This window comes from Spermophilus citellus (assembly GCF_964194105.1).
Source record: "Spermophilus citellus genome assembly, chromosome: 2".
NCBI classification, from domain to species: Eukaryota; Metazoa; Chordata; class Mammalia; order Rodentia; family Sciuridae; genus Spermophilus; species Spermophilus citellus.
Genome location: NC_138183.1, coordinates 14252300 through 14278462, shown reverse-complemented (window position 1 = coordinate 14278462; position 26163 = coordinate 14252300). Strand labels below are relative to the sequence as shown.

Sequence of the window (26163 nt, the reverse complement as noted above, 5' to 3'; positions counted from 1 at the left end):
TACTTCTACCAGTGCAATTGTGCCTTCACTTTGGGGTAAGTTCCCTTGTAAGATTTGGAATGTTTTGAAAATTTTCCTTATTGACAAATTTTAAATCACTACTCTTAAACCAGTCTCCATTTTATAGATTACTCAAGAAAACTGAACTGCATGGAGATCCAGAAAAGGGGTGGTATGCTGAGTTCCACATAGTACAACCATGACTGCTCAGCTGTGTTTGGGACTCTCCTGGGCCTGCTCCATGAGTCTCTGGTGGAAGAGAGCAGGGGATGCTGAGCCCTAGGTGGTGAGCTCCAGAGAGATGGCTCCAGCCTCCTTCATGAATCTGTCACAAAGTAGCTCCATTCTGAGGAGAACATGGGTGGTTTGGGTGGGAACTGAAAGACAGATGTGGTATCCTGGTCTCTCCTAGAAAGAGGGTGTGTGAGATGGGTAGTGTCAGGCCCTCGTTCTGAAACCTGCTGTGCTGCTTCTACCCTGGAGTCCTCCAGATATCAAATGGGGAGGATCTCAAAGGCCCAGCCATGAAGACATTGTAGAGACTGCAAAGTTTTTTTTTTTTTTTTTTTTTTTTTTTTGAGACTGCAAAGTTCTTTTGCTCAATTTGAGATACAAATCTTGATGAGGGAAGCAACATCACTGAAACAAGGTTTTTGTTTGGTTTTTTGTTTTTAAAGAAAGTGAAGCTATACTTAACTCTGTATTGAACAAAGAAATTTCCAAAGAACCATGTAGTTTTCACTTTCTTGTTTTTTAAATATTGTTTTAGTTGTTGGTAGCCCTTTAATTTATTTATATGTGGTGCTGAGAATCAAACCCAGTGCCTCACATATGCCAGGCAAGTGCGCTACTGCTGAGCCACAACCCCAGCCCCTTAAACAAGGTTTTATTAGAGTTTATGCCCAAGCACAAAGGAGACAGCACATGGGACAGGGTTTCTAGAATGGCACCATGTGGAAGTGACTAATATAGTCTCTGGTGGCTGGTGTGGGGGCCCTGGTGGGTACTGCACACAGCTTAGGACTTCAGCACACATCTTGTCTGTTTTCTGCTCTCAGCATCAAGGTTTGCGTTTGATGTGGCTGTGTGCCCCTGTGCAATGGGTACATTTGCTCTTGGCTCCCAAAAGGTGGCAGAGGTGCTCACAACTGCTGCCCTGTACAGGCTGCAGGAAACTCCCTCAGTGAGCTTTGAGGGAATTTGGTGACTTTTAGGTCTGGCTATTTGCAAAAACAATTTATGCCTAAAAGAAACACAGAAAAGCACAGAAAAATGGAATAACACCCTCTGGGGAGTGTTGGACCCCCTCCTATTGTAGCTTACTTCTAAAGGTCCAGAGGATGCCAGTGGTAATTTCAGGGGCTGCCTGAAAAGAGGAATAGAGCTAATGATGATGTCCCTTGTTGATTTTTTTTTCTTTTCTTTTTAACAGCAGATCAGCTTCTGATACTTAGGCAAATCTTGTATAAAGTAAACCCTACTTAAAAATGTACTGAGGACCCCAAATGGACTGACTCTATTGCTTTTAGGATAAAGTCCAATTTCTAGGTCTGGCCTTCTAGCCCTTCACAATCTTTACTCACCTTTTCCATCATCCCCCTTGACCTCTCCTTTCCTACTCTGGCTAACAGATGGCTCACTGTGCTGTTGATGTTATTCCTGTGTTCATGCTATCTCCTCTGTCTGGAATGCCCTCTGCCTAAATGCCTATGACATGTGACTGCTCCTTTGTAAGACCTTTCTGAGGCCTTGCCAGCTGTAAGGACTCTATCCTGCCTTGGTGTTCCCTTTATCTTTCTGCATCAAAGTTGGCCTTGTATTGCAGGATTGTGAGTTGCTGGAGGTCAGGGGCACGACTGAATCTACTTGACCTCTTGCACAGGGTTTGGCAGATATTTCTGAGGCTGATGTTCCAAGGATTTAAATGATCAAAGCTTTCTCTACTGTACATACTCACTATTAAGTTGTTGAATTGGCAAAATTCAACTTTTCTTTGAATTTCTTAAAGTGGGACAATTCCAAAGAAGATTTTTCTATCTGTTGTCTTTATTGAATCATCTTTTGTGTTATTATATTGCAGAAAACTTGCTTGGTAGCCTGCCTTTGTCTCAGTGTCCAAAGTTGACTATGTAGGACACTGGAGGGGAGAGGGACATTTACTAAATAGCAGCTGTGTCCACTATGTACTGCCCTAGCTTCTTAACATTATCTTATAAGAATATATATATATATATAATATATATTCTTATAATATATTCTTATACTATATTTCAGTTGTTCTTATTTGTTACCCTCATTTTGCAGATGAAATCTGAGATCAGAAAGTAGCACTTACATATGAACCCAATCTCTGATTCAAAACTTAAAGCTTTTACTTTACATCGAAGGAGGCTGAATAGATCCCTTTGAAGGTCACAGGCTCAGAGAACCTGCTATAGCCAGCTCTAAAGGAAGAGTTATTTTTGTTTGGTTTGGTACTGGGGATTGAACCCAGGTGCACTTTACCACTGAGCTACACCCCTAACCCTTTTTATTTTTTGAGACAGTCTCACTAAGTTGCTGAGACTTGCCTGGAGCTTGGGATCCTCTTGCCTCAGTCCCCCAAGTTGCTGGATCATAGGCATGCACCACTGCACCCAGCAGTTATTAGTTCTTAAAACATAGAAGCCAGTTGCCCTGGCCTTTGGGCATGTATTTCACTGTGTACTCCTTACCACAGATCTGGCGGCTCATGACCCATTCCATAGATGAAGGAGTAGAGGTGTCCAGTGATGTTTAGGGTCTGTGTAACTCCAGTCTACATGGTGTGGCTGCCATCCCACACCACCCTCCCAGAACGATGCTGTAGAAGCCAGAGCTGGGTCCTAGACCAGAGTCTCCGTATGGGAACTCCTTTCCAGAATTTCTTAGATAACATGTTTTTTTTTTTTTTTTAAATCCAGAATCCCTAGAAAAATCAATTGAGGAAATGAGGGAAAGTATCATAATTACCCTGTGAATACTAAAGCTTATTAGTATGGAAAGATTACTGATTTGAAAGAATCCACCTTGGGGCTGGGGATGTGGCTCAAGCGGTAGCGCGCTCGCCTGGCATGCGTGCAGCCCGGGTTCGATCCTCAGCACCACATACCAACAAAGATGTTGTGTCCGCCAAAAACTAAAAACAATAAATATTAAAAACAATTCTCTCTTTCTCTCTCACTCTCTCATTAAAAAGAAAGAAAGAAAGAATCCACCTTAATTGAGCAAAAAACAAGAGCAGGGAACACTAACATGCTGAGCTGAAGAGAGCGCCCAGGCCTGGCTTGTGAGAGGGAAACTGTCGCCATCGAATTAGTTGATCTTGCTTTTTGGTTGTTGCCATGTTAGAAGTGTGTATGTCTGGTCCTGTCTGCTGCTATCAGGGAGTTTTTCTTGTAAATAAAATAATTTTGTACACATAGTATATATTATACAAATCCTGTGAGTGGTGCTCCAAAAAATAAACTTTAGATGCAAAATAAATTCTTAAGTTAGTTATTTGGACATGTGATTGATTTTAAGTGCTGTTAACCTTTCTAGGTAGGATATTCAAATGTCACATTATTTGGATAGTTTCGAACAGATGCTCCAGCATTTAATTTTCCCTACAGGCTAGTCCTTTGTAAATAGTACTAAGCTTAATATGCCTACTAGACAAAATTTTGTCAGATACTGAGAGGAGTATGAAGAGTGAAGTATCTTAAAAACATTTGGGATTTAGAATTTCTAGAAATTCTAATCTCTCATTCCTGAATTCCAAAGGTAAATGCTGTGAATTGGGAAACACTGCCCTAGACCACAGAGAAGCAGGTACCCTCCAACCCCAGAGGCCCACAGGTCTCAGGTGCATCTAGATAGCTGCTCACAGAAGAAACCACCCCTCCCCTGGCTCCCACTGTGGCTTTATTTCCAGGACAGCTAAAGGGTGGAAGCCAAAGGAGCAGTACTGAAGACATAGGGTAGGAGTTATCAGTACACCTAAGCAGCCCTCCACTCAGGATTAACAGGGCACACTTCCACCTGGAACCAGATGAATTTATGGGTGTCATCTCCCTGAAACAACCTTCTCCCTACACCTTCACATTTTTTCTCTGTCTAAACAATACTAAAGAGATTTATTTTGAAATAATATTGTCATATATGTGAAGGGTCCCTTCCCAACCTTGGGGAGCCAGGTGCTGTGGCAATTATTGCTGGAATTTGAAGGGTGAGAAAATGGAAGGAATCTGACTAGTGCTACTGTTTGAAACCATCAGAGCTGGGTTCTGGAACTCAGTTTCTAGAAGTGTGTGCCTGTGTGTGCTGAGCAATGTTTGCAGTGTCTGCACTTAGGCATTTTAGCAGGTTCAATATCTAAGTTCATGTTTTATCTTTTACCTGTAGCCTTCAGCTAGGTTGTATCCTTATGGGTCATGTACTCAGCAGATAAAAGGCCCTACATTTTCTCTGACAATAAGGGTGGGAGCATTACTGAATGTTATAGGGAGTGGTAAGGTGGCCACAGGATGGGGTCCTGCCATCCTCCTCTAAGCTGCAGGAAGCCAACTGCAGAAGCCAGAATCAGTTCTTCTGTGTTCAGCAGCTGGCAGTTCACCACTCAGTAGAGATAATTCTCAAAGAGAACTTTTACATTGTAAACCAGACACATTAATTATAAATTTAATATAACAAAATGTTATTAAAAGCAGCAATTCAAAACCATGTATCTCTTAGAAGGTGCACAGGGTTATAAGGTGAGTTGGCAGTAATGCAGCTATTATGTGGTATGAATGAAAAGCTGGGGTGTAGGGTCAGTGACCTCATTAGGCCTTGTGCTGTCTTCCCAGTGGGAAAGGTTCTTTTGCCCTGCTCTTCAGGCCCAGAGCCTCTCCCAGCCTAAGTGGGAAGGACAGGCCTTGCTCATCCTGGCTTTCTCAGAACCTGGAAGTCAGACCTCGAGGTTGCTGTGCTGAGGCCGGCAGGAAGCCAGTTTGAATCCCAGGTCCCACACCCCTACTGGGCTAGGGCTGGCTTCTCAACTCCCCTTCCCTGGGTGCCTCAGTGGCAGCAGCTGTGGGGCTAAGAACTGGGCCCATGTAGGGGAAAGAGAGGGAAGTGGGCAGGCTATGCGCAGGGGCTGAGGTGAAGTTCCTTTGAAAGGCACTGTAGGAGCTGAGGTTTAAGGCAGGGCCATCTAGCCTATCCCAGGGCTGAGTGCTCATGGTGGGGAGGAGTTTGGCATAATCTCAGGAAATCTGGCTCCTTGGGCCTGCTGCCTCATTCTTCCCATCTTCGCCTTCCAGCTGGTGACCTGCAAATCCAGCCAAGGCTGGTCCCAACCTGGTGCCCAACCCCCTCAGTCAAGGCACTTCTTCCCATTTCCAATCAAGTGAGTCAGTTTCTAATATCTCTGGAAGCAGCAAAAATGAGGGGTCCTGGCCCCCTCTCAATTTTGGTTTCCCTCCAGATGGGGCTGAATCTGAATGTCTGTTCTAAGAATTCTATTTCAAGCCCAAATGACAAACACATCCCTTTGAGGGGGCTTAATGAAACAGGCCATTGAAAAATCCCGACCTAACTCCAAAAGTGACGATCAATTTTAGAGCAGGGCTGGGGAGCTGGGGGAGAGTAGGAGCCTTCTGTGCTTTGACCTCATGGGGCCAAAGCAAGTCCATATGTTGGAGGAAGTGGGCAGGAGCTGGACCTTCACATTCACCTGCAGCCTGTGCCCCTGGAAGGGACAAAGGGGAAGCCAAAAGAAGGAGCCAGGCTGCCCCGACAGGCCATGTGGCTGTGTGTGGATGCTGGGAGATGTGTGAGCCTGGTGTGTAAAAGCACACACATGGAAGCTTCTGGGCAAGAGCATGGGTGTGGTTTGGCTTTGGGTGGTGGCTCCCTTTCCACTGCTTCCCCCCCGTCTCCCTGGTTTTCGTGGATGTCTCCATTCTAGGAAGAGGCCCAGCTCTGTGGCAGCTAAGTGGTGTGAGGCTTGGCACAGACAAACTTCTTGGACCTTCAGAACTGAGGCCAGCAGCCTTCACACTCAGCCTTAATAAGGGGGCCCAGAGGCTGGTGCCTTCTGCTGCGGAGACCCGGTTCTTTGCTCTCTAGGTGCTGAATCCCAGCATCTCTGCCACACAGACTTTCCCAGAGTCCTCTCACACCACCCCCTTTCCAGGGGTAGAAGTGGAAGGAAAAGGGGGCGGGGGAGAGAAGCCCCCACTGACCTGTTCTCCTTCAGAGGTTCCCGATCTCAATGTGGTCCTAGGGAGGAGCAGCCCCCATGGGTCAGGTGTAAAGGATATCCAGTGGAGGGACAGATGTGCACATGGAGGATGTGTGAACACACACCAGAAAGCAGTGAGAGGTGAAGGGACAAAGTAATGGGGACAGAGAAAGATTTGGGCCTCAGGAGTTAGAGTCACAGAGCTGGGTGGGGGGTGGGATAGGGGTGGACACAAACTCAGGAAGAACCAATCAACAGTGTGAGGGGTGTGGAGTGTGAAGACACTAAAAAGAGCCAGTGGGACCTTAGGGAGGCCATGGACCAAGAGCAGAGCAGAGCAGAGCTGGCACAGCAGTGGCGCAGGCTCAGCTTGGCCTGCTGGGCAGCTGGGCAAGGCCTCTCCAGGCCCTTGCCACTGTGCTGCTTCCTCCCCCACCCAGCCTGGAGGAAACAGGGAAACCTGTGCCCTCGGCTGTCCCTCTGGTTTTCAGGGCTCCCTGCAGCCCCCGAGGGGTAGTCAGTAAGGGGTGGTCCCTTCCCATTCCACCAGGTACTGAACCTTGCCCTCTGGTGTGACCCTCCGAGCCAACACCTGGTACTTCTCCCCACAGGCCAACCGCCCTGCTGCGCCAAAGTAGGTGGTGATAGATGACTTGAGGTGTGACAAGGATGAGTCGTCTTCACTGATGCTCTCAAATGTGTGGCTATCGATGCCTTCGTCTGGCCGCTCGGGGCCCAAAGTCCCCTCCGCACTGCTGTCTGAGGGGCAGCGTCCACCCAGCTCAGCCGCCCGCCGCTTGGCCCGCAGCGGCATATATGCCTTGGCCGCCAGCTTCCTCTTGCGGCTGCCTACTGTCCGTCTACAGCAGGAGTGGAGAGAGGAAGATGATGGGAATGAGATGGGATGACCGTGACAAATCCCTTGCTCCCAGCAGTCTCCTGGGTACCAGGCACCGTGCCTGGCCCGGGTCCTTGCAGTAACCCCATAAGAGGGAAACTGAAGCTCCAGGGGAGAAGCAGCCAGCTGGGGAGTGGCAGAGCCAGGGTTCCAACCTGGGTCTGTCCAGCTCTAAAGCCCGGGCTCTTTGGGTGCCAGAACCAGAACTGCTAGAGTACAGACAACTGTTCTCTGCGCCCTCTGAGGTCATGCAGCATAGAGGCCTTGTGTACGCTGCTCGTCTGTCACCTGCACTCATGTGGAGCTAGCTGAGCCAAATAGGGATGAGGACAGGGTCAAGGACTGAAGGACAGACCTTGTACTACACAGGAAGATGTGTTAGAGAAGGGACACAAGATCAGATTCACATCCACAGATGCTTAGAAATGGAAGCCAAGACCCAAAGCACTAGTGGAAACCAAAGAAACAGGAAGAAACAAAATATAGGGCTGGGTGTAGCTCAGTGGTAGAGCACTTGCCTAGCTTGTGTGAGGTCCTGGGTTCCATCCCCAGAACCAACCAACCAACAAACAAAAAACCAGAGGCAACATTAGAAAAAGACACATGAGAGACTTCTGCAGACTAAGACTTCAGGACACAGGTCTACAAGCGTTATGCTTTTAATTCTACTTTTGCAAGGGCTTCACATGTCCTAAAATAAAGGGGCCTGAGTCCAGAAGAAATCCTTCTGCTTTGCAGACCACCCTCCCTGTGCTGCTGACCACCAGCTCTTGCCAAGCAGGCCAGCCCTTCAGCTTGGGCCCCCTGGAATTTGTCCTCCACCAGACCCTACAGTTCACAGGATGCCATCCTCCCTCTACCAGGCTTCCCTACACATGCTCTTCCCTTAGAGGCCCTGGAACTCAGACAGCCAGAAACCAGGGTTAGGGACCCCACAGCCTGAGAAGCACAGGCCTGCAAAATCACTGCACACAGAGGCCAGGAACCCCTAATAAAAGACAACCCCAGATTGGAACCAGCCAGCGAGAGATGTCACATTGTTCTGCAGCAGGTGAAGAGCATTCCAAAGGGATGTGGCCCCAGCATTCTGGATGCCTGTCCTTATCCCACCTGAACCCCAGGGACTCGGAACTAGAGGGTCCCAGGGCCAGACTCTTAGAATTGCAGAAGGCCAGGTCCTCCAGCCGGGGGCTCAGGTATGCAAATTGAGCCCCACAAATGTAGAAGTGGGAGGTGGCAGCCTGGGAAGAACGACGGTTCTTGTGAAGCTTGAGGTCAGGGCTGACCTCTGGGAGCTCACCTGGAGTCATAGGAGAGGCTGGTAGATGCAGAGCCCGAGGTGCTGGCAGCGTCCGTGGAGTCCACGTCTGAGAAAAAGGTCTGGCCTGAGCTGGCACTGAGAGAGGGGGCAAGGGTGAGCCTGCCATTGGTCCAGCCGAGCAAAGTCCTGCTGACCTGGCTCCTGGGGGCCCTGGGGGCCCCTGGAATCTCTCCAGCTTTTCTCTGCCTCTCTGGCATGCATCCTTCATTCCCAGTGGAGGCCCATCTTTCCATTGCTGAGCTTCCCACCACCACACCTGCCAATTTCCCGCCTATCCCCCTTCAAAGTCCAGGAGGCAGGAGAGCCTTCCCTGACCACCTTCCCCTCCACTAGGCTTGTAAATAAATGTGACAGAAGCACAGATAATGATACTTAATGAACCGTGAGGCACTTGTGCGACTTTACAGGTCAGTGTTTCCATTTTCAGTATCTTGTTGAAAGAAAACATCAGGAGGTTCAAAGAGGTTAAGAAATTTAGCTGATGCCACATAGTACTGGTAAACAAGGTCTGGAGCTCAGCCTGTCTCAATCCCCGACTCTTTCCTCCATGGCTTTAGGTAAACACTGAATGACTTCTAGTGATTTTGGAAATCAGATGACAAAAGATGTAGACCCTCCCCTTGAGTGTACCCAAGCACACACAGAAAGGTATCCAACACAGCCTGGGAGGATCTGTGTAGGCTCCTTGGAAGGAGCCAGGTCCTGGGTTTTCAGATGGGATGGGGTGGGCAGGGCAAAGGGCCTCCCAGGCAGAGGGAGCAGCATGAGTGAAGGCAAGGAGGTGTTAAACCACAGTGTGGGATAACCACAGAAACTGGTGTAAGGTGGCGGGCAGGAAGAGGCTGGGGAGCGGGGGGCACAGCGAGGCAGCCTCAGTGCCATGGGGGTGCCATGCTGAAAGCTGGTAAAGGCCCTCCAGGCAGCCCATGCCACAGGGACCCTTTAACCTGGGGTTTCAGAAGTACCCACTCCTCCCTCAGAATACTTTCTGCCCTTCCCCCTTCCAGAGCCTCCTGCCTGGCTGTGCGGATGCAGGGAGCCTCCACACCTTTTCCGTCCCAGCCTCCGGAGCAGACCTTTCTGCTGGGCCCCTCACTGATACCTTTTTAAACTCTGAATTTCATCCAGCGTGAAGTCAAATATGCTAGCCAGGTGGTGGTTGGTGCTCCAGGCCGAGGTGAAGTCACTCTGTGGACACAGAGGAAGAAGAGAGGATGGGTCAGTCAGCGGGTATCAAATCCGCCTTCCCCAAGCACCTTTTGCCCCAGCTGAGGGCCACACCAGCCAGAGCTGCCAAGTGCTGGGCCTCCCCTAGGGTAAGGCCTGCCACTTCCTCTTTATTCCAAGTCCTGACCAGAGAGCCAAGTCACCCTGATTCTAGTCCTGGTTTTGTCTCCAGCCAGCTGGATAATGCTGACCCCTCTGGCCTTAGTCACCTCAACTGCAAAATGGGGGCAAGAAACCCTGCCCTGTTTCCCTCTTAAAAGGTGTCAGGATGCCCAGAAAATTAAATAATGGCTATCAAAGGCACTAAGTAATGCCTGTAAACTGTAAAGTGCTGGGGAGATGATGCATTGTTAGTATCACTGCCCACAGAGAGGGCTTCGGTGAGGGTGCCAAAGAAAAACAAATGCCCTGGAGCCCTGGTTCCAGGCTGATGTGTGACCTCAGGAAAGTTATTGCTCAACTCTGTCTTTGTTTCCCCACTTGACAAAGGGGACAAGGATACTACTGCCCCCGGGTTCCTGGGAGAACTTGGGGAGGCAAGGGAGAGGTACTGGAGCACCTAACTTTTCCTTGTTTTGCTAAATAGGAAATGGGACATGGGAGAGTTCCCTGGGCTTGGGGGACTTCATTTTCTGCACAGGAATCCCTAATATGGTGGCGGTCCTGTATGTGGAAGTGGAGGATGAGAAAACAAGGAACTAACACTGGGAATAGCATCTTCCAGCAAAAACTTTGATCTTTTTCTTCTATAAACTCGCCTTTTCTGCTGCTGGAATTCGTGAGGCAACAAACTGTGGAGACAGAAAAGGGAGAGGGTGGCTCAGTCAGAGCCTGAGGGCCAGAGGGGGCCCCAGAGGAAGGAGCCTCAGGAGCACAGGGGCAGGGGCCAGTAGCTGGGGTAGGGGTGGACTTGAATGAGGGTGGATGGCGGCACCTTCAGGAGGAGTCTGGGGAGGAGTGCACTTGCTTTGGGGCAGGAGATGCAGGAGAGTTATCATGGGTAGAAAAAGAAAAGGTGCCTCTCTGGGCATGTGTGTCCAGGTACCCTGCCCCCAACACCCAGGAGGGGACTCAGCTCAGCCGAGAGGGCAAGGGCACCGTCCACACCCAATTTCCCCTTCTCTTCCCCTTAGGGCTGGGGCCTATGATCTGGCTTTTCCTGAGAGGCAATAAGGGGGCTGCAGAAGGAGCCTGGGAGCCACTGACTAGCTCTCGGGGAACCTATGCTGGACTAGCTGTGGGGGCTCTTGGTTTATGCAAATGTCACCATGCTCTCAGATCCCAGGCATGGCCCATTGTCCTGGGAGCTGGGAGCAGAGAAACCAACTGGGGCTGCAGCCCTAACCCCTAGGTCCCCAAGCACTGACCCAGGCTTGCTCTTTCCTCTCTTACGAAGCTCAGAGGAGCTAGAGGAGGCGCCGTTTTCATTTGGCACCAGACCCTTGTCAGGCAGCAGCTTCCCCGGTGGGTTGGGGGGGACACGGATGCGCAGGCGGAAGATGCACTTCTTCTTCTTGATCTCTTTGCCGCAGAGGAACCTGGGCATGGGCAGGGGAGAAGACCCAGATTCAGTCCATCCTCCTGGGGAGTGTTGGTGGACATTAAACAAGGTTGTCTGCCTCTCTGGACCCAGACCTAAAATCCAGAGTGGCCCCTAGGGACTAAGTGGGTCCTAGCTGAGGATGTGGCTGGTGGCTCCTCCATATCCTTCCTCCAGTACATGTGGGGTTTCTTGCTGTTCCTCTCCCTTTTCTTCTCTGCCTCCACCAGCTGCAAGGCCACCTTCAGCTCACAGTGGGACTCCCATGGTCAAGACACTGATTCCAACCCATGCTGTCATCTGAACTCCCCCAGAAGCTGGAAGCACCCCCAGGCACTTCCTTCCTTCTAACACTGGCTGCATGGCCCTGAGCTGCAGAGGCAGTTCACACCCAGGCCTGTTCTTGGGGACTCTCTACTGGGAGGCATAAGGCCTTGTACTGAGGAGTAGACTGTGCCTGGGTCCCAATCTATTGAATGTGAAGGTGAGTCCTTCTAGAGGCATCTGGAAGCTTTTGTAGAAGCAGGGACTTGTCTTTTCCCCCAGCACCTAGACAGGGCCTGACAGCGCAGCAGCTGATAAATACTTGCTGATGGAACAAATAAATAGAAGGGAAGGAAGAGCATCCTAGGCTGGGGGAAGATGATGAGCAAAAGCCCTGGGTGGGGAGCAAGGGCTCAGTGGGGCTGGCACCAAGACAAAAAATCAAAGAGACAGTGGAAGATTTGCAGGCAGGGCCTGATCAAAAGAGTCCTTGAATGCTGGAACGGGGAGCCCAGGCATCCCCTGTGTGGTGAAGGATGTGGCCAGCTATGTGTGCTCAACTCAGAATGGGAAGACACTGGCTGGGGACAGGTTAGAAGGCTGTGACACACCTGGAATATGCTGACTTGATGCCTCACTGAGGGACCCAGAACCCCAGCTGGCTCAGGCAGGAGGGACCTTCAGAGAGCAGGAGCACATCCCCCTATGGAGCTGCGCCCAGTCCCAAACTGAGTAAGGCTGCTGGGTGCTCAGGAGAAACTTTGCAAAAGAAGGTCCCAGGATCCTTTGTTCCCTGGGTCGTGAAGGATGGGAAGGGTATAGGTAAAGAAGGAGAGGGAGACCCAGACAGGTAGGAAGAGCCCTTAGCTTGAGATCCCACCTGCTGGGGCGGCCCACAGTACTCCCTCCCACGCTGCACGCACCGGCTTTTGTAACTGTTCAGAGCATTGAGGAGATGCGGTCCTCGATCCGTCACAGGGGTGCTGGTGAGCTGGGGGAGCAGGCCAGTGAGACAGTCAGACTCAGGCACCTGGCGTCTTAGGAGGCCCCACCCTGTCCCCTGCCTGTCCATCTCCTTCCTAATGCCTTTGAGTCCTTCAGGTGAGGACACTGATCCATGAAATCTCAGACAAGCCTTTCCCCTCTCTCAGAGGAAAATGGAGAGAAAAACTCCTGGCCTAAATCTATTAAGATCTTTAAAAAATACATACTTTGACCCAGTAATGCTCTCCCAGGGGATCTATGGTACAGATAGGACACGGGACTCAAATAAAACTCCACATACAAAAATGGTCCCAATGGCACATTTCTAATGTTGGAGAGGAGGGAAAAAAACCACATGCCCAACAGGAAGGAAACCAGTGAACTACGGTAGAAACCAATGCCGCCATTAAAAATGTTCATGACAAAAAGAAAAACATGTTCACGAAGATTCTTCAGGAATATGGGAAAGCATTTGAATTATGACAAACTGAAAAAAGATAAATTAAAATTATATATACATACTGTATCATCCAAATCATGTAAAAATAAAAAAAAAAACCAAGCATAGAAGAGAGGCTCAAAGGAAATGTACCTATGCATTATTTCTAGTTATTTCTGGGTAGTGTGATATGCAAATGTGGATTTTTTAAAAAGTACACTTCCTTATGTTTCTTGGTAACTTAAAAATTTTCTACCAGTAATAAGTATGATTTTTTTTGTAAATCAGGAAAAAGAGTAAAAAAAAAACAGTTTAAGGCTTTATAATATGTATATCTTATAAATTATCCAATACTATAAATGAAGATTTCATGTGAAAAATTTTTTTGCAGGGGCTGAGGATGTGGCTCAGTAGTTAAGCAGCCCTGGATTCAATCCCTGGTACAAAAAAATTTTTTTCTTTTTCTTTTTTCTTTTTGCAAAGCATGTAGGCTACTTAAGAAAAAAAAATGGGGCTGGGGTTGTGGCTCAGTGGTACAGTGCTTGCCTAGCATGCTTGAGGCACTGGGTTTGATTCTCAGCACTGCATATAAATAAATAAAATAAAGGTCCATTAACAAATAAAAAATATTTAAAAAAATCCTTGTCTCATCAAAGAAGAGCTTGGGGTAATCAGTAAAGAAGTAGGCTCACTTGCATGTAGTAGCAAGGATTCTGAGTGTCATTAGGGACAAAGGGGCTCATCCCCACTCCAGAAGTGGCTAGGAAGGTCCTGATCCCAGCCTTGGCTCAGGTGGCTGACCTTAGGCAGGCTGTTCTCCAGCTCTGACATTCTAAAGTCTACATTTGTTACTTCAACTAACTCATGGATCAGATGTGCCCAGGCCCCTGGTGACCCACTGTTCAGAACAGCATGAGCAGGGACAGGCCTACTCTACTTTTCATCTTAGCTAAGAAATCTGAAGTGGGCCAGACACCTCAGCAGAGAACCTGCTCTGGCCAGATTTGATCCAGGGCCCCAGCTCCCAGAGGCTGAGTTGGTGAGTCCCCATATGCCCACTGCCAAAATCAGAGACCAGAGGCCTGGACTCAGGATGCAAAGTGAGAGCTCAAGACCCTAGTCCTCAAGGCACAGCCCTATAGAGACATCTCTGTCTCTGCCACTCTGACAGCCCACTGCCCTGAGTACCTTGCCAAGCTGCAGGAGCTCCCAGTGGTGGTTGACAAAAGCCAGAATCTCCTCAAAGTCAAAGTACTTCTTCTTGCTCTGCACCCCAAGGTTGTAGAGGGCCAGGTGAACCACATCCACCCTGAGCAAGAGGGCAAGGGGTGGGGCCAGGTAAGGGGCGGGGCAACCCCCAGGGAGGAGATAATGGAGGAGCTGGCAGGGGTGAATTTGAACCAAGCCCCACCCTCTCACCATCGCAGGGGCAGCCTCTCGATGTACTCTGGGCCCTGGTTACACACGGAGCAGAAGAACAGGTAGAACCTGTGGATGGGTGGAAAGGGGACCTGTGGTGGGTTCACGAAGATTCTTCAGGAATATGGGAAAGCATTTTTGGTGGGTGGGGCTCTGACATCCCACCCTAGGCCAGCTCCCCCCACCTGCCTCCTCATAGTCAGACTTTCATTCCTGGGACAGGTGGCCTCTGGGGGGTTGGAGGGCTAAGGACAAGTCTGGACAGGATCAAGAAATACTCCTGTACATTCAGTCCCCTTCCCAAATACCACTGCCCTGGAGTGCCTTGAGGTTCATAAGAGAGTGACCTGAGCTATGCTGGACTGTCATAGTTACCCTCCTCCCCTAATACACACACAATGACAAATGACACAAAAAACACATAATATCTGGTTTGACATGTAGCACCTTCCATTAGCTTAGCCCTATTGCTTAGAAGGCATCCATTTCTTTTGGTGGTTCCTACAACTTTTCTGGGCAGGACTGGGGCAGGGACTGTGTCACCATTCCCTCCCCAGACACTTGAAGAGACTGGTGCTTAGGGAAGGTAAAGATGTGCCTGAAGTGCTCACAATTCCATGGCAATTAGGAATGCAGCACAGCATAGCTGTGTCTCCTTTACCCTGAGCGGCCTCCTGTGGATGGGTACATGCTATCATGGACCCCCTATATGGGCCTAGCAGGCAATCCTAAGGAGCTGCCACTCTGAAGGCCCAGCTGGACCAAAATAGCACTAACTAACCTGTCTCCAAACATCATAGGCTCATTGAGGCATTGTGTGCAGGCCTCGTGGAACCACTGCCTGCATCGATAACACTGCAGCATCCGCAGATACCATCTGGAGAGGAAGAAGAAACACGGTCAGCCACGTTCACAATTAGGCATGAGGCTCAGCAGCTGTGCCCTCCACCCAAAGAGAAGGAAGGGAACTCCCAGATACTAAGAACTCAGACTGTGCCTGGAGGTTCTGGGAGCCAGGCGTATGCCACTTCGTTGGACCTTACCATCTGGCCGAGATAAACATGCCCCCATATTACAGATGAGTTAGAGGATAAATGGCTTGCTCAAGGTCACTCAGAACATGGAAGATGGTGACTCAAATCCTGGTTTCCTCAATTTCAAAGCCCATGTTCTTCCTGCCATGCCATATCAGAGCCCCCACCTCTGGCCTGTGTTTGTTCCCCAAACATCACAGACATCCTGAGAAACTCATGGAAGAATAATGGTTCCTGTAAAGCTACATGGGGGCAGGCCTACACCTATTGTTTCTCACCTGGTACTGTAACTACTGCATTAGGGTTATTCAACAATTAGTATCTGATTGTGAATGAAGGCCAAAAAGATATTCCCTTAACAGCCAACATTCTGCACTTTGTCAGGTGTGGTCCAGGATAACGTGCAGGTTCCTTGGTCCACTTCAGACCTTTGCAATCTTTGGGGAAGCCTCCAGGAGATGCATCCTTAGCAATCACCCATTAAACACTGAAACACACTGCCTTAAGGCCATAAAGGTTTCTGTAAACATTTCTCAATCTTCTATTGTTAGGCTGCTCAACAACCCAGGATCTATAGGTAATTAAGGTAACTAAGCCATTTAGAGAGTTTTAAAGTAGTTCAAATGATTTGCCCGAGTTCCCAAATGGGCTCTAACCACAGTCTTCAGACCTCTAGTTCTTGTATCAGATGGGGTATGAGATTAAGGACATCAGGGGGCCCTGCAGACTGTTTCCTGAGGCAGAAACCCAACTTATTAAGTCTGAGGTTCCTTTCACAATGCCTGGGGCAGTCAGTGCAAAGAAGCAGGATCAACTAACCATGGCTATAAGGGGAACCAGGAAGAGTCAATCAGACACTGGCACAGTAAGACAAGAATGCCCTCTGCACCATCCCCAGCATCAGGCCAGCTCTGCTTGCACTTCTCTAGGGAAAAGAATCTTTGTATCTCACTTGTTTCATTGGCTCTGACAATGAATAGGTAATCATAATTTCCATGCAGTAATGGCACCATCACCAGTACCTCACTTTTTAAAAAATATTTATTTCTTAGTTGGACCCAATATCTTTATTTATTTTTATGTGGTGCTGAGGATCAAACCCAGGGCCTCGAACATGCTAGGCGAGCGCTCTACCCCTGAGCCACAACTTCAGCCCACCTCACGTTTTTTAAATGCTTGCCAAGTACCAAGACCTGTGTATGCCTTTACTGGTATTATCTAATTAACATCGTGCACAACTTCCACATGGTGAAAACAGTAAGCAAACTGAAGCTTGGGGGTTGCACAGGGACAGAGCCTGGATTTGGACGTCCGGGGAGGACCTTGAACGAGTATCAGGCCTAGGCTCTTAGTTATTCTTCTATACTTCCTCCTTTCCTCCAGGTTCCAAGAGAACACCCCTGTCACCCCCGTCCCGAATCCCCCAACTGCCGGAAAGTGTCAGACGCCACCTAGAGGCCCAATCTTCAGGTTCTCATCTTGAAGTCCTGCCCCCTTGCACCCCACTCCGAAACCTTACCTTCAGGGGCTCCTGGAGGCCCCTTGGCGACTCTCCTGACTCACCCCTGTCGCAGAATGCACCCCGACCTATCCTGCCTCCCTGGGGACCCCGCTCCCACCTCCCACACAGCGCGGCTCACACTCCGGGCCTGCCCCCGCGGCCCCGCCCCCGCGGCTGACACTCTGGGTTGGACTCCGGGGGCTGACACATCGGGCCCACCTCCCGAAGCCCCGCCCCCTGAGGCCCCGCGCCCGAGGCTGACACATCGGCCCCGCCTCCCGGGGCCCCGACCCACAGAGGCTGACACTTCGGCCCGGACTCCCGCGGCCCCGCCCCCTGAGGCCCCGCGCCCGAGGCTGACACATCGGCCCCGCCTCCCGCGGCCCCGTCCCCGAGGCTGACACGTTGGGCCCGCTTCCCACGGCCCCGCCCCCGGAGGCCCCGCCCCCGAGGCTGACACTTCGGACCCGCCTCCCGAAGCCCCGCCCCCTGAGGCCCCGGCCCGAGGCTGACACTTCGGGCCCTCAGCCCCGCCCCTCGAGGCTCACACTCCCAGCCCTGCCCGTCAGGCCCCAGCCGGCAGTCAGCCGGCCGTCTCCCCGGCGGCCCTGTCCCGGTGGCCTTACTCTCCGGGCCCGCCGCAGTAGCAGTAGCATTGCTGCTGATTGGTGCGGTGTGGCGAGTCCCACTCGAGCTCCTCAGGTTGGTAGGACAGCACCATCTTCACTGCCTGCAACGTCCTGGCGATGGCGCCCTTCTTCAACGCGCCACCTTTCTGGGGGAAGACGAGGGCCCCAATCACCTGCTGCACTGGTTGGGCCACAAGTGTCATTACACGACTATCAAGGGAAATACTGCCCAGGGTTTGGGGGAACCCACAGAAGTTCCAAGACAGGAAGGCAAGGAACTTTCCTTCACCAATCCTCAAGCCATCTCTATCCCAGAAGGATCTTCATTAATAATATTAAAGGCAATAAGCACAATACAGGTCATAATGACCTATATGTATTAGCATAAGCATTTACAGGGATTTTCTCTTTTAATAGCAAAGCACCATCTATCAGGGGCCTAACACCAAACCGTGTCTATTTTACAATTGGGGAAACTGAGGCTCAGTAAGGATCTGGAATTTGATCAAGGACATACAGCTCCTAAGTGGCAGAGATACCATCTATCTCTGAAGCCCAAGTAGGGTCCTTCTGCTTGGAGCTCAGAGTCTGGTATGGGGAGTCCGGCCTGGGCCCAGGGGTCCTCTGGGCTGCTGGACTGAAGGAGGGAGAGGCAGGGTCTGACAAAGACAGAGGCTCACCCGCACGGCCAGAGCAAAGATGCAGCGTCGACAGAACCAGGGTGTGAGCAGGGGCCTGTCAGCACTGCCTGCTATGGGAATGTGGCACTGCTGGTGGTAACCTACGACAGAGGAGGGGGTAGTGAGTACCCAGGACGAAGCAGTGGCTCAAGGCCAGGAAGCTCAAAGGCAGCAAGGCTGAGAAGGTGGCGGAGAGCCCTGGGAGCTCTGCCTGCCAGCTGCTAGTGGGCTGGCTGGTGATGCCCACCCAGGCAGCCAAGTTGGCATCCAGGCTGGGGACGAAAAGAAAGCACTGGCCAGAGGGGGAGGCACCAAGGCCTGGCTTCAGCACCTGTACCGGTTCTTTCCCACTCTTCCTCGCTACCTAAGTGGGTACCAAACTGCATGTTCCATTGTATTTTCTCAACTTCCCCAAGGTCACCTCCCTGGGCCCTCATTCACAGAGACTGGCCCCCTTTCATCCTGGAGCTCAAGAGAAACAGGGAGCCACCAGGGGTCCCAGCAGTGGGGAATAGTGTCCATCAGGCCAATGCAGGGGTAGACTCACAGGATGGGGGCTTTTTAATGACTGCTCACCCCACTCACCCAGGCCACACTTTCCACAGATGAGGATCTCATTCAGGGGTCCTGAGGTCTTCCCCAGGCAGATGTTACACTTGGGCTCCTCCCCTGGAACACCGGCTGAAAAAGAGGGCCTTCCAGGTCACAACTGGCTCACAGCAATTAGAAGAGTTAAAATCAGAGTCCAGGTCCTGGTTTTCTGGTGCATACTGGACCTAGCACCAGGCCTCCAAGCCACCCCACCGCATCTGTCCAATGGGGTATTACCAATACCCCATTCTAAAGATGGGGAAACTGAGGCTTAAGAGATTAAGTTCCTTGCTAAGCTAATAAAAAGTGGGATTCAAATTGATGGCTATTCAACAAATCTTTTGTTCTTTTGACCACAGCATGCTCTCTTCTAATTCAACTTGTTTGGTTGACATTTTTATGCTAAATAACATTTAAAAAAATTATTATGGGATAATAATGGTATGTTACACTATAACTCCATGTTCTCATAAATAATCATGAACTCAGAGCTAATCTTATTTTGACTAGGTTCCCACCCACTTCTCTCTCTTGTCATTATTTTGAATTGAGATCCAGATACCAAATCATTTTTCCATAAATACTTCAGTTGTATCTCTGAAATATCAGGACTTCTTTTTGTTTTTTTAAAGCGTCACTACTGGGTTGGGACATAGCTCTGGGGTAGAGTGCTTGCCTAGCATGCATAAGGTCCTGGATTTGCTTAGCATGCATAAGGTCCTTCCCAGCATAAACAAAACAAAACAAAACAAAACAAAAAAATCGCCACAGAGCCTTAATATCAACAAATTCAGTTAGTGTTCATTTTCCCAACTGTCTCTCAATAAAAATGTTGTCATGATTCTCAGGGCTAGGGTTGTGGCTTAGTGGTAGAGTGCTTGTCTACCATATATGAGGTCCTGGGTTCAATCCTCAGCACCACATATAAATAAATAAAATAAAGGTATTCTGTCCTCCTACAACTAAAATGTTTTTAAAAAAATGTTGTCATGATTCTCAATTTGTTTTTTGCTTTTGAATCAAGATCCAAAAAAGTCTATACATGATGACGAGTTAATAGGATTTTAGAATTGTTTTTCATCTATTGATTCCCTCTCCATTGTTTTCTTTACATTTTAACAACTGAAATGCTTGAACGGATACATTAAATACATATTGATGTGTGTTTCTGTCTCATTTCTCCAATCATCTGAGGGTTTGGTGTTTTGTTTTGTTTTTGTACCAGGATTGAACCCGGGGCATTTTACTACTGAGCCACATTCCCAGACCTTTTATTTTTTATTTTGAGACAGGGTCTCACTAGGTTGCTCACAGCCTCATTAAGTTGTTGAGGCTTTGAAACTGAGATCCTCCTGCCTCAGTCTCCTGAGCTGATGGGATTATAGGCATGTGCCACCACCCAGTGTCATTTTTTTTTGTTATAGTAGAAATGGTGTCATTTCATTTTGGTATCCCCAGGACCTCATATGGAATACATACAGGTGTTTAAGACATGTTTGTTGAATAAATGGTCAAGCAGGGACCTGTTTCTTCCTGAATATGCCCCAGGGGTGTGGTACCTACAGTGAGTCTCAGTAAGTCCTCACTGGCTTAATGAAGCAATGAGATGGATCATAGCTTAGCGTGTCCAGCAACACCAGGGGGCCACCATTCTGCCCAGGAGGAACAGTTTTCCGGCTGAGGAGACAAGCTGTTCTAGGAGAGCACGATGGTACCTCCATGGTGTCCGGCACACAGTAAGCCTTCTAGCAAACCCTGCTAAAACTAACCATCTTCTCTAGCTGGCTCCTTACACTTTCAGTAAAAGGGTAATAGGAGAGGAGATCTTCATGGCTTTGGATCTTTATATAGTAATTCTAGGGTAAGAGGGGCTGGGAAAAGGTATCAGTCTGTCTTGGCCACAATTTCTTGCAGAAAGGGGCTATTTAAATCGTCTTTTATAGTGTTACTATAAATTCTTTGTTACTGTATATTCTTTGAAACTGCTTCCCTGTGACTCAATAGCTTTTTACATGGCTATCTCACTTAATCTTCCTGACCACCCTATGAAGCCAAGACTTCACTCTCCTTCTTTCAGATGAAGAAAACCAGACTTAACAACCCAAGGCTATGCATCTAGTAATGGCAGAATTAGAACTTGGTTCAAAGTCCATATGATCAAAAAACCTCCTTTGCCCCCCATTCTCCTTTTAAGCATGGGTGGTAGCTAATGGGAGTTCCATGTTAAAAATCTATAAGCAGCTGGGCATGGTGGCCCACGCCTGTAATCCCAGCATCTCAGGAGGCTGAAGCAGGAAGATCAAGAGTTCAAAGCCAGCCTCAGCAAAAGCAAGGCGCTAAACAACTCAGTGAGACCCTGTCTCTAAATAAAATACAAAATAGGGCTGGGGAGGTGGCTCAGTGGTTAAGTGTCCCCAGGTTCAATCACCAGTACTACCCCCCTCCCCCAAATCTGAGTGTTGTGACTGACCACTGACATGGGTCATGTGGAAGGGAGAATGGCAGCAGAATGCCTAATCTGCCATCTCCATAAGACACTGTCAGCTCTCTGCAGTCAGGGACGGGAGGAGGCCCAGCTCCACCCAGGCATGTCCACCTTCACGCTGACTGGCCCATCTCTGTGCTCTTCATGGTTCCTGACTCCTCACCCCAGGGCTAGAGCTGCCTCCACTAGTTTTCTTCACATGCTGATTTGGGGCACTGATTAAACCTACAGGTGACAATTCTGATTGCTTGGCCTCCTCCTCATTCCTAGTCCACTAGACCCAGAGCTTTAGAAGCAGGAAATAAAGTACAAGGACACAAACACATGCCTGAGATCTAGTCCCAGCCTGCGTGGTACCTCCGTGAGCCACTTTCCCATCTGCCTTGTCTCCCTTATAAATATGAGCACTCAAGGGGAGGACACAGATGTCACACAACTGGTAATCTGATCATCACCTCAGGTGGGCTTGGGGGTTCATGAACCAGGGCAGATGCCAGGAAAAAGAGATGGAAGGACTGATGGTGTTGGAGGAGGGAGAACAGGGGAGGGGATGGTAACCCAAATCTTAGGAATACTCACCATGCTGTATGTCCTTCCACAGGACCCAGTACTTGGAATTATCTTCGAAAGTCACAAGGCAGCTTTGCTTAGAACTGCTGACCTGAGGCACGAGGGGAGCAATGTGAGAAAGAGCTGGGGGGACAGCCAGACCGGGGCCCAGTCGTCCTCCCACTTCTGTCTCCTTGGGCTTCAGAAAGCAGAGCTAGGCTAGTAGAGGAGCGGGGGTGGCAACTCCTGGAGGCCCTGGAACTGGACAGTCAGGGACAGGGGGACAACTTGGTAGGAACACTGAGGGCAGAACAGGCCAGCAGGTCACCCCTGCTCCTCTCCAGCCTTGTTCAGTGTGCTCTGTAGGCGCTCAGAGCACTTTTCTAAAGTTCTGGCTGATGTTTGTTCCAAGGAAGGTACCTGCAAACTCAGGCTCTGGCTCTTTCTCTTTTCAGCTTCTGGGCATGGGGGACAAGAAGGGAACTTGCCAGCAATTCCTGTTCCTCCATCACTGGTCTGAAAGTCAGGCCAGAGGACCAGCAAAGATGCCAAGCCTGAGCATAGGGACCAGAGAGGAGATGCCTACCCTCTTGATCTTCCCGAGGTAATACAGTCCATCTGTCCAACGGCACAGCACGTACTGGCCCTCTGTCAGCTTGGACATCAGGTCTTTGAAGTTGTTCTTGGCCTTAGCCAGGGCCCCCTTGTTGGGGAGGTGGCTGGTGGCACCATAGGAATCCCGAGTCCCTGGATCTAGAGCCCGATTTTCCATTAGCTTCTGCTGGCACTGGGGAACAGAGAGAACTGAGTTTTACTTCTTGCTTCCCTGCTCCCCAAACCCCATCAGGGGAAGGAAGAATCTGGTATGGGGAGTCTTTAAGTGTCAGACATGTTTATGATCTCACTGAATCCTCATGATGAAGCTACAGTGGGAGACATTATTACTCCCATTTTGCAGTTAGGGAACTGAATTGTGACAAGAAGTGGGTGATGGCCAGAGGCAGAACTCTGGTTTATAATCAGGTGAGCTGATTCTAAGTCCTGCTCACTTGCCTATACCATGCTGTTTTAAAAGAAAATGAGTCTCTCAATTAACACAGAGCAAAGCCCCAATGAGCCTGACCTGCACTCTCTGACCTAGGAGGCAAGGCATTTATTATCCCTTAAGCAAAAGTACTCCATGTTCTCCAGGTCCAGGACCTTCTCCAAGGGAGCACCTGGGAAGTTTTCACACACACACTCTCCCAAGTCTACCTTGAGATCCATCCAGAGAAAACAACTAGGAAGGAAAACTCATGGGTCGCTTGTGACTTGGCCATCTAAGTCTCTTATAATCTGCTTTTCTGTTCTCAATTATGGACTGATTTAATGGAAACCAATTCTGTGAGATTTAAACCTGCCAGTGCTTTTACCCTGTTGTACCTTCGCTCCAAGAGTTAAGTCACCCCCATGCCAGCCTATCACCATGCTGTTACCCTTTGCCTTCTTTCAGTCTGCTAATGGTGCTACCATGGCCCCCCAGAAGCCCCAGGCAACTCAGACTTAAACCAAACCTGTCACAGGTCATGGTCTACTTTGGGCACAATGAATTCTAGCATCTATGCTCTCTTTTCCATCCTTCTGTCCTGGTCTGAGTTCAAGCCTGGTCTTTTCTTGAGCCATTCATCACCCTTTGGATACCTGTTACCTGAGCCTGGGGCTCACCTATGCTAGGCACACAGGATGGGCAATGGCACCACCAAGAGTCCCCACTCCTGCTTTCCTGCCTCTCCACTAGACTTTTCCAGAAAACTTGTGACTCCCTAATGCCTTCACTGGTGTTCAGTGCGCCCTCCTCCCCTCTCCAGCCTCCCCTGGCTCCATGCCCCTCCATACACTCCCCACCACAGCCACACACAGCCTTGCCGGTTCCCTGCACCTCCTACTCTGGTCCCCTCCCCCCCTGCGACTGCTAGGCAGCTGGTGTCGTGACTCTCTGCTGACAAGGATGAGTCCGGTGCGAGTTTCCGTGTGCGTGTGTATGTCCTCCGGTGAGACTGGTACCATAATGTCGTTGCAGTGTGCACGTAAGTGTGTGAAAGTAAATACATGTGTGTGATGTGAGGAGCCCTGGGACAGGAAGGGCACTGCAGGGGTCTTGGCTTCCCACAGGTGGGTGGCCACGTCCCCATTCACGGCGCCTGTTCCTCTTTTTTTTTCAGGGCAGAGCACACAGGCACCGGGGCCGAGGGTGCCATCGGAACCCCTGCCTTCTCCCCGCCACCTGGCTCCCCCGGCGCTGCGAGGTCCCCGCCCGCTTGGCTTGTGGCCGGCCAGGGCCAGGCCGCAGCAGGTTCACAAACTGACACTTCCTCCCCGCTGCGCCTTTGGGAGCTGGCCCGGTGGCCGCGCCCCCCTCCCGACCCGGCGGGGGCCCCCGGGTGGCGGCCCCCACCCCCGCCTCCATCCTCCCGGAGTGGGCCCCCGCGGTCTGTGATTGGCTGATTCAAACCCATCTGCAAAGAAATGCCTGTTTGCGGGTTCCCGTCGGCGTCCAGTTCAAATCCGCGGCACCCGGAGCGCGGGGCCGGGCGGGGGCAGGAAGCAAGGATGATTCATGCGCCGGGGCCTCTCCCAGGGCGGCCGTTGGCTTTTTTAAAAGGGTGTTCAGGAGGGGAAACTTGCAGAAGTGCCCCCTTCGGGCGCGAGAGCTCCTCTCCTCCTTGGCTCCGACGCCAAACCTCCCCCGTCCCCACCCGCCGCAACCTGACTTCGGACGTGAGCAAAATCCCAAATGCCCTGTCGGTCCTCCCTCCACCCTCACTAACAGGAAAGAAGTTTGGGGACAAGGAACAGCGACCTGTCACCCACGACCCCCACGGCTCGGAGACCTGCATGGGCTTCCCGCTGCCCTGCGAGCTCCACTCACTCCCTATCCCATCCCCCAGTTGCGCGGCTCCGCCGGACTCTAACCCCCTGAGGGCGTTCGACCCGCCAAAGTTCAGAGAGGTTTCGGAAAGAGAGGGACCTGTGCAGGGAGAGGAGCGAGTCGCCGGGAGTCCCCGGCCGGGGCCGGCTGCCCGCAGCGCGGAACTTACCGCGAGGCTGTGTGTCCGCCGGTCCCACTTGGAGTCTGGCCACCAGGCGCATCGGCGGCGGAGGCGGCTGCGCTCGGCCCGCGGCTGCCTGGCCGAGTGTCCGCTCGTGGGGCCGGGGTCGGGGTCTCGGCGGGGGCGGGGCGGGGCGGGGGCGCCGCGGGGAGGAGGGGAGGCGGGGGAGGGAGGGGCCGGGGCGCTCAGGAAGGGGCCCCCCGGGCGCGGGGCGCCATCTTTTTCGCGTTTTCCCGCGAATTATTGACGTCCCGCTTATGTAATTAGCAGCGGCCGCGCGGGCCTCGCCATTGGAGCCCGCGGCCGCGGGGCCCCGCAGCGCCGCCCGCCCCCGCCTCCGCCCCCGCCCCCGGGCCGCCGCCCGCGCGGGCGCAGACGCGCAGAGCCCGCGCCGGACTCGGTCCCACGGCTGAGGCGGGTCACCCGCCGCACACCCCAGGAGCCGGGCGGGGCGCAGCCGGCTCCCAGTGCAGGAAACACCGCTCCGGGCTCAGAGCCGGCGCGCAGCTTAGGAGACACGCGGCAGGCAGCGCGGACGCCGGGTGGAGCTCAGCCCCAGAACAACCCGAACGGGTCGCCCAGCACCTTGCACTTTACAGCCCAGAGATTCGCCCAGACGGACCCGCAGCAGTGCACAGCCCAGCCAGCTCATCGTTTACACGACACACACAGTGAAGCGGATTACTGTACACTCGGTGCATAGACACAGACACACACAGGAAAGGTGTAGGGCCCAGCCCAGACCCAGAAGAACGTGCACGCGAGGCAAGCCTAGCCTCAGCACAGTGAGAAGGCAGACACAGCAAACTGCGCACACACGTGCACAGACACGATCACAGATGCCATTGCACATGCCGCATACACTAATAGGACCTATAATAAAATGACACACAATGAAAGACAACACAGTCTCGGGACAGCAGATTGAGGCAATGGGCAAAGCTGCAACAGATAAGGACCCAGTCCTCTGGGGAAAAGTCAGACACGTCCCCAACCAGACTCACTCTTAGGGGCAGGACTGGAAAGAACCCTGGGCAACAAATCCTCACCTGCATCCCCGCCATTAGCTCCCCTTGCCCATCTCACCTGCTGCCATCACATTCTGCAGACACCATCAGGAGGCTGGGGGAGTGTGCGCCTTCATGGGTGTGGCCGGTGGACAGCACCTTCCCCAAAGAGCCCCTTCTCTGCTCATGTTCACCCTTGTCCTCTCTTTGGGGTATGGTCAGTACAGCCTGCAGGCCTATCGCCTCCGCCCCCCACCCACTTCTTCATCCCGAGTCCTCT

The 26163-nt window shown here is 51.1% G+C and overlaps 3 protein-coding genes across 17 annotated transcripts in view; 2 read left to right on the top strand and 1 right to left on the bottom strand.

Moving 5' to 3' along the window:
- The window catches only part of LOC308633473 (protein CutA homolog), a 33447-nt gene extending 16569 nt beyond the window's left edge, over nucleotides 1-16878 (top strand). For 3 of the 8 annotated variants that reach the window (XM_081266303.1, XM_081266307.1, XM_081266300.1), the window contains one exon: nucleotides 11443-12182. In XM_081266303.1, coding sequence (XP_081122429.1) covers nucleotides 11443-11563 — 121 coding nt within the window. In that variant the 3' untranslated portion in view covers nucleotides 11564-12182. Of the gene's footprint in view, nucleotides 1-127; nucleotides 2634-6837; nucleotides 8815-11442; nucleotides 12183-13290; nucleotides 13638-16735 lie in introns of those variants that run through there. The other 5 variants (XR_014018789.1, XR_014018790.1, XR_014018791.1 and 2 more) reach the window with 5 other exon arrangements.
- Nucleotides 5093-25112, bottom strand: PHF19 (PHD finger protein 19). 8 transcript variants are annotated; one of them, XM_081266245.1, is made up of 15 exons: nucleotides 24865-25112; nucleotides 22374-22574; nucleotides 21818-21899; nucleotides 18748-18843; nucleotides 18163-18263; nucleotides 17480-17628; nucleotides 15100-15195; nucleotides 14319-14387; nucleotides 14088-14208; nucleotides 12400-12467; nucleotides 11040-11210; nucleotides 10376-10463; nucleotides 9548-9633; nucleotides 8425-8520; nucleotides 5093-7086 (listed from the first exon to the last, which is right to left on the bottom strand). In XM_081266245.1, exons 2-15 carry the CDS (start codon nucleotides 22557-22559, stop codon nucleotides 6744-6746), a joined length of 1752 nt encoding a protein of 583 aa, XP_081122371.1. In that variant the 5' UTR covers nucleotides 22560-22574; nucleotides 24865-25112; the 3' UTR covers nucleotides 5093-6743. The 8 variants fall into 8 exon arrangements, 7 of the variants coding, with proteins under 7 accessions (XP_081122371.1, XP_081122372.1, XP_081122373.1 ...); XM_081266248.1 differs by lacking the exons at nucleotides 5093-7086; nucleotides 10376-10463 and having other exon boundaries at nucleotides 8467-8520; nucleotides 24865-24982; XM_081266246.1 differs by lacking the exons at nucleotides 18163-18263; nucleotides 22374-22574; nucleotides 24865-25112.
- Nucleotides 18442-24853, top strand: LOC308633517 (uncharacterized protein). The gene is made up of 3 exons (XM_081266370.1): nucleotides 18442-18530; nucleotides 22243-22391; nucleotides 23989-24853. The coding sequence occupies exons 2-3, from the start codon at nucleotides 22252-22254 to the stop codon at nucleotides 24269-24271; spliced, it is 423 nt and encodes a 140-aa protein (XP_081122496.1). The 5' UTR covers nucleotides 18442-18530; nucleotides 22243-22251; the 3' UTR covers nucleotides 24272-24853.
- Nucleotides 25113-26163: the final 1051 nt, after the last annotated feature.

Bases quoted from the DNA above. Each gene is read 5' to 3' on its own strand.
- LOC308633517 (XM_081266370.1), top strand. From the start codon at position 22,252: ATGGGGGACAAGAAGGGAACTTGCCAGCAATTCCTGTTCCTCCATCAC. The intron at 22,392-23,988 runs GTAATACAGTCC...TTTTTTTTTCAG, and splicing joins ACCCTCTTGATCTTCCCGAG to GGCAGAGCACACAGGCACCG.
- PHF19 (XM_081266245.1), bottom strand. From the start codon at position 22,559: ATGGAAAATCGGGCTCTAGATCCAGGGACTCGGGATTCCTATGGTGCC. The intron at 14,388-15,099 runs GTTAGTTAGTGC...ACCCATCCACAG, and splicing joins CCTATGATGTTTGGAGACAG to GTTCTACCTGTTCTTCTGCT. The intron at 10,464-11,039 runs GTCAGTGCTTGG...CTGTCTCCACAG, and splicing joins AGAGGAAAGAGCAAGCCTGG to TTTGTTGCCTCACGAATTCC.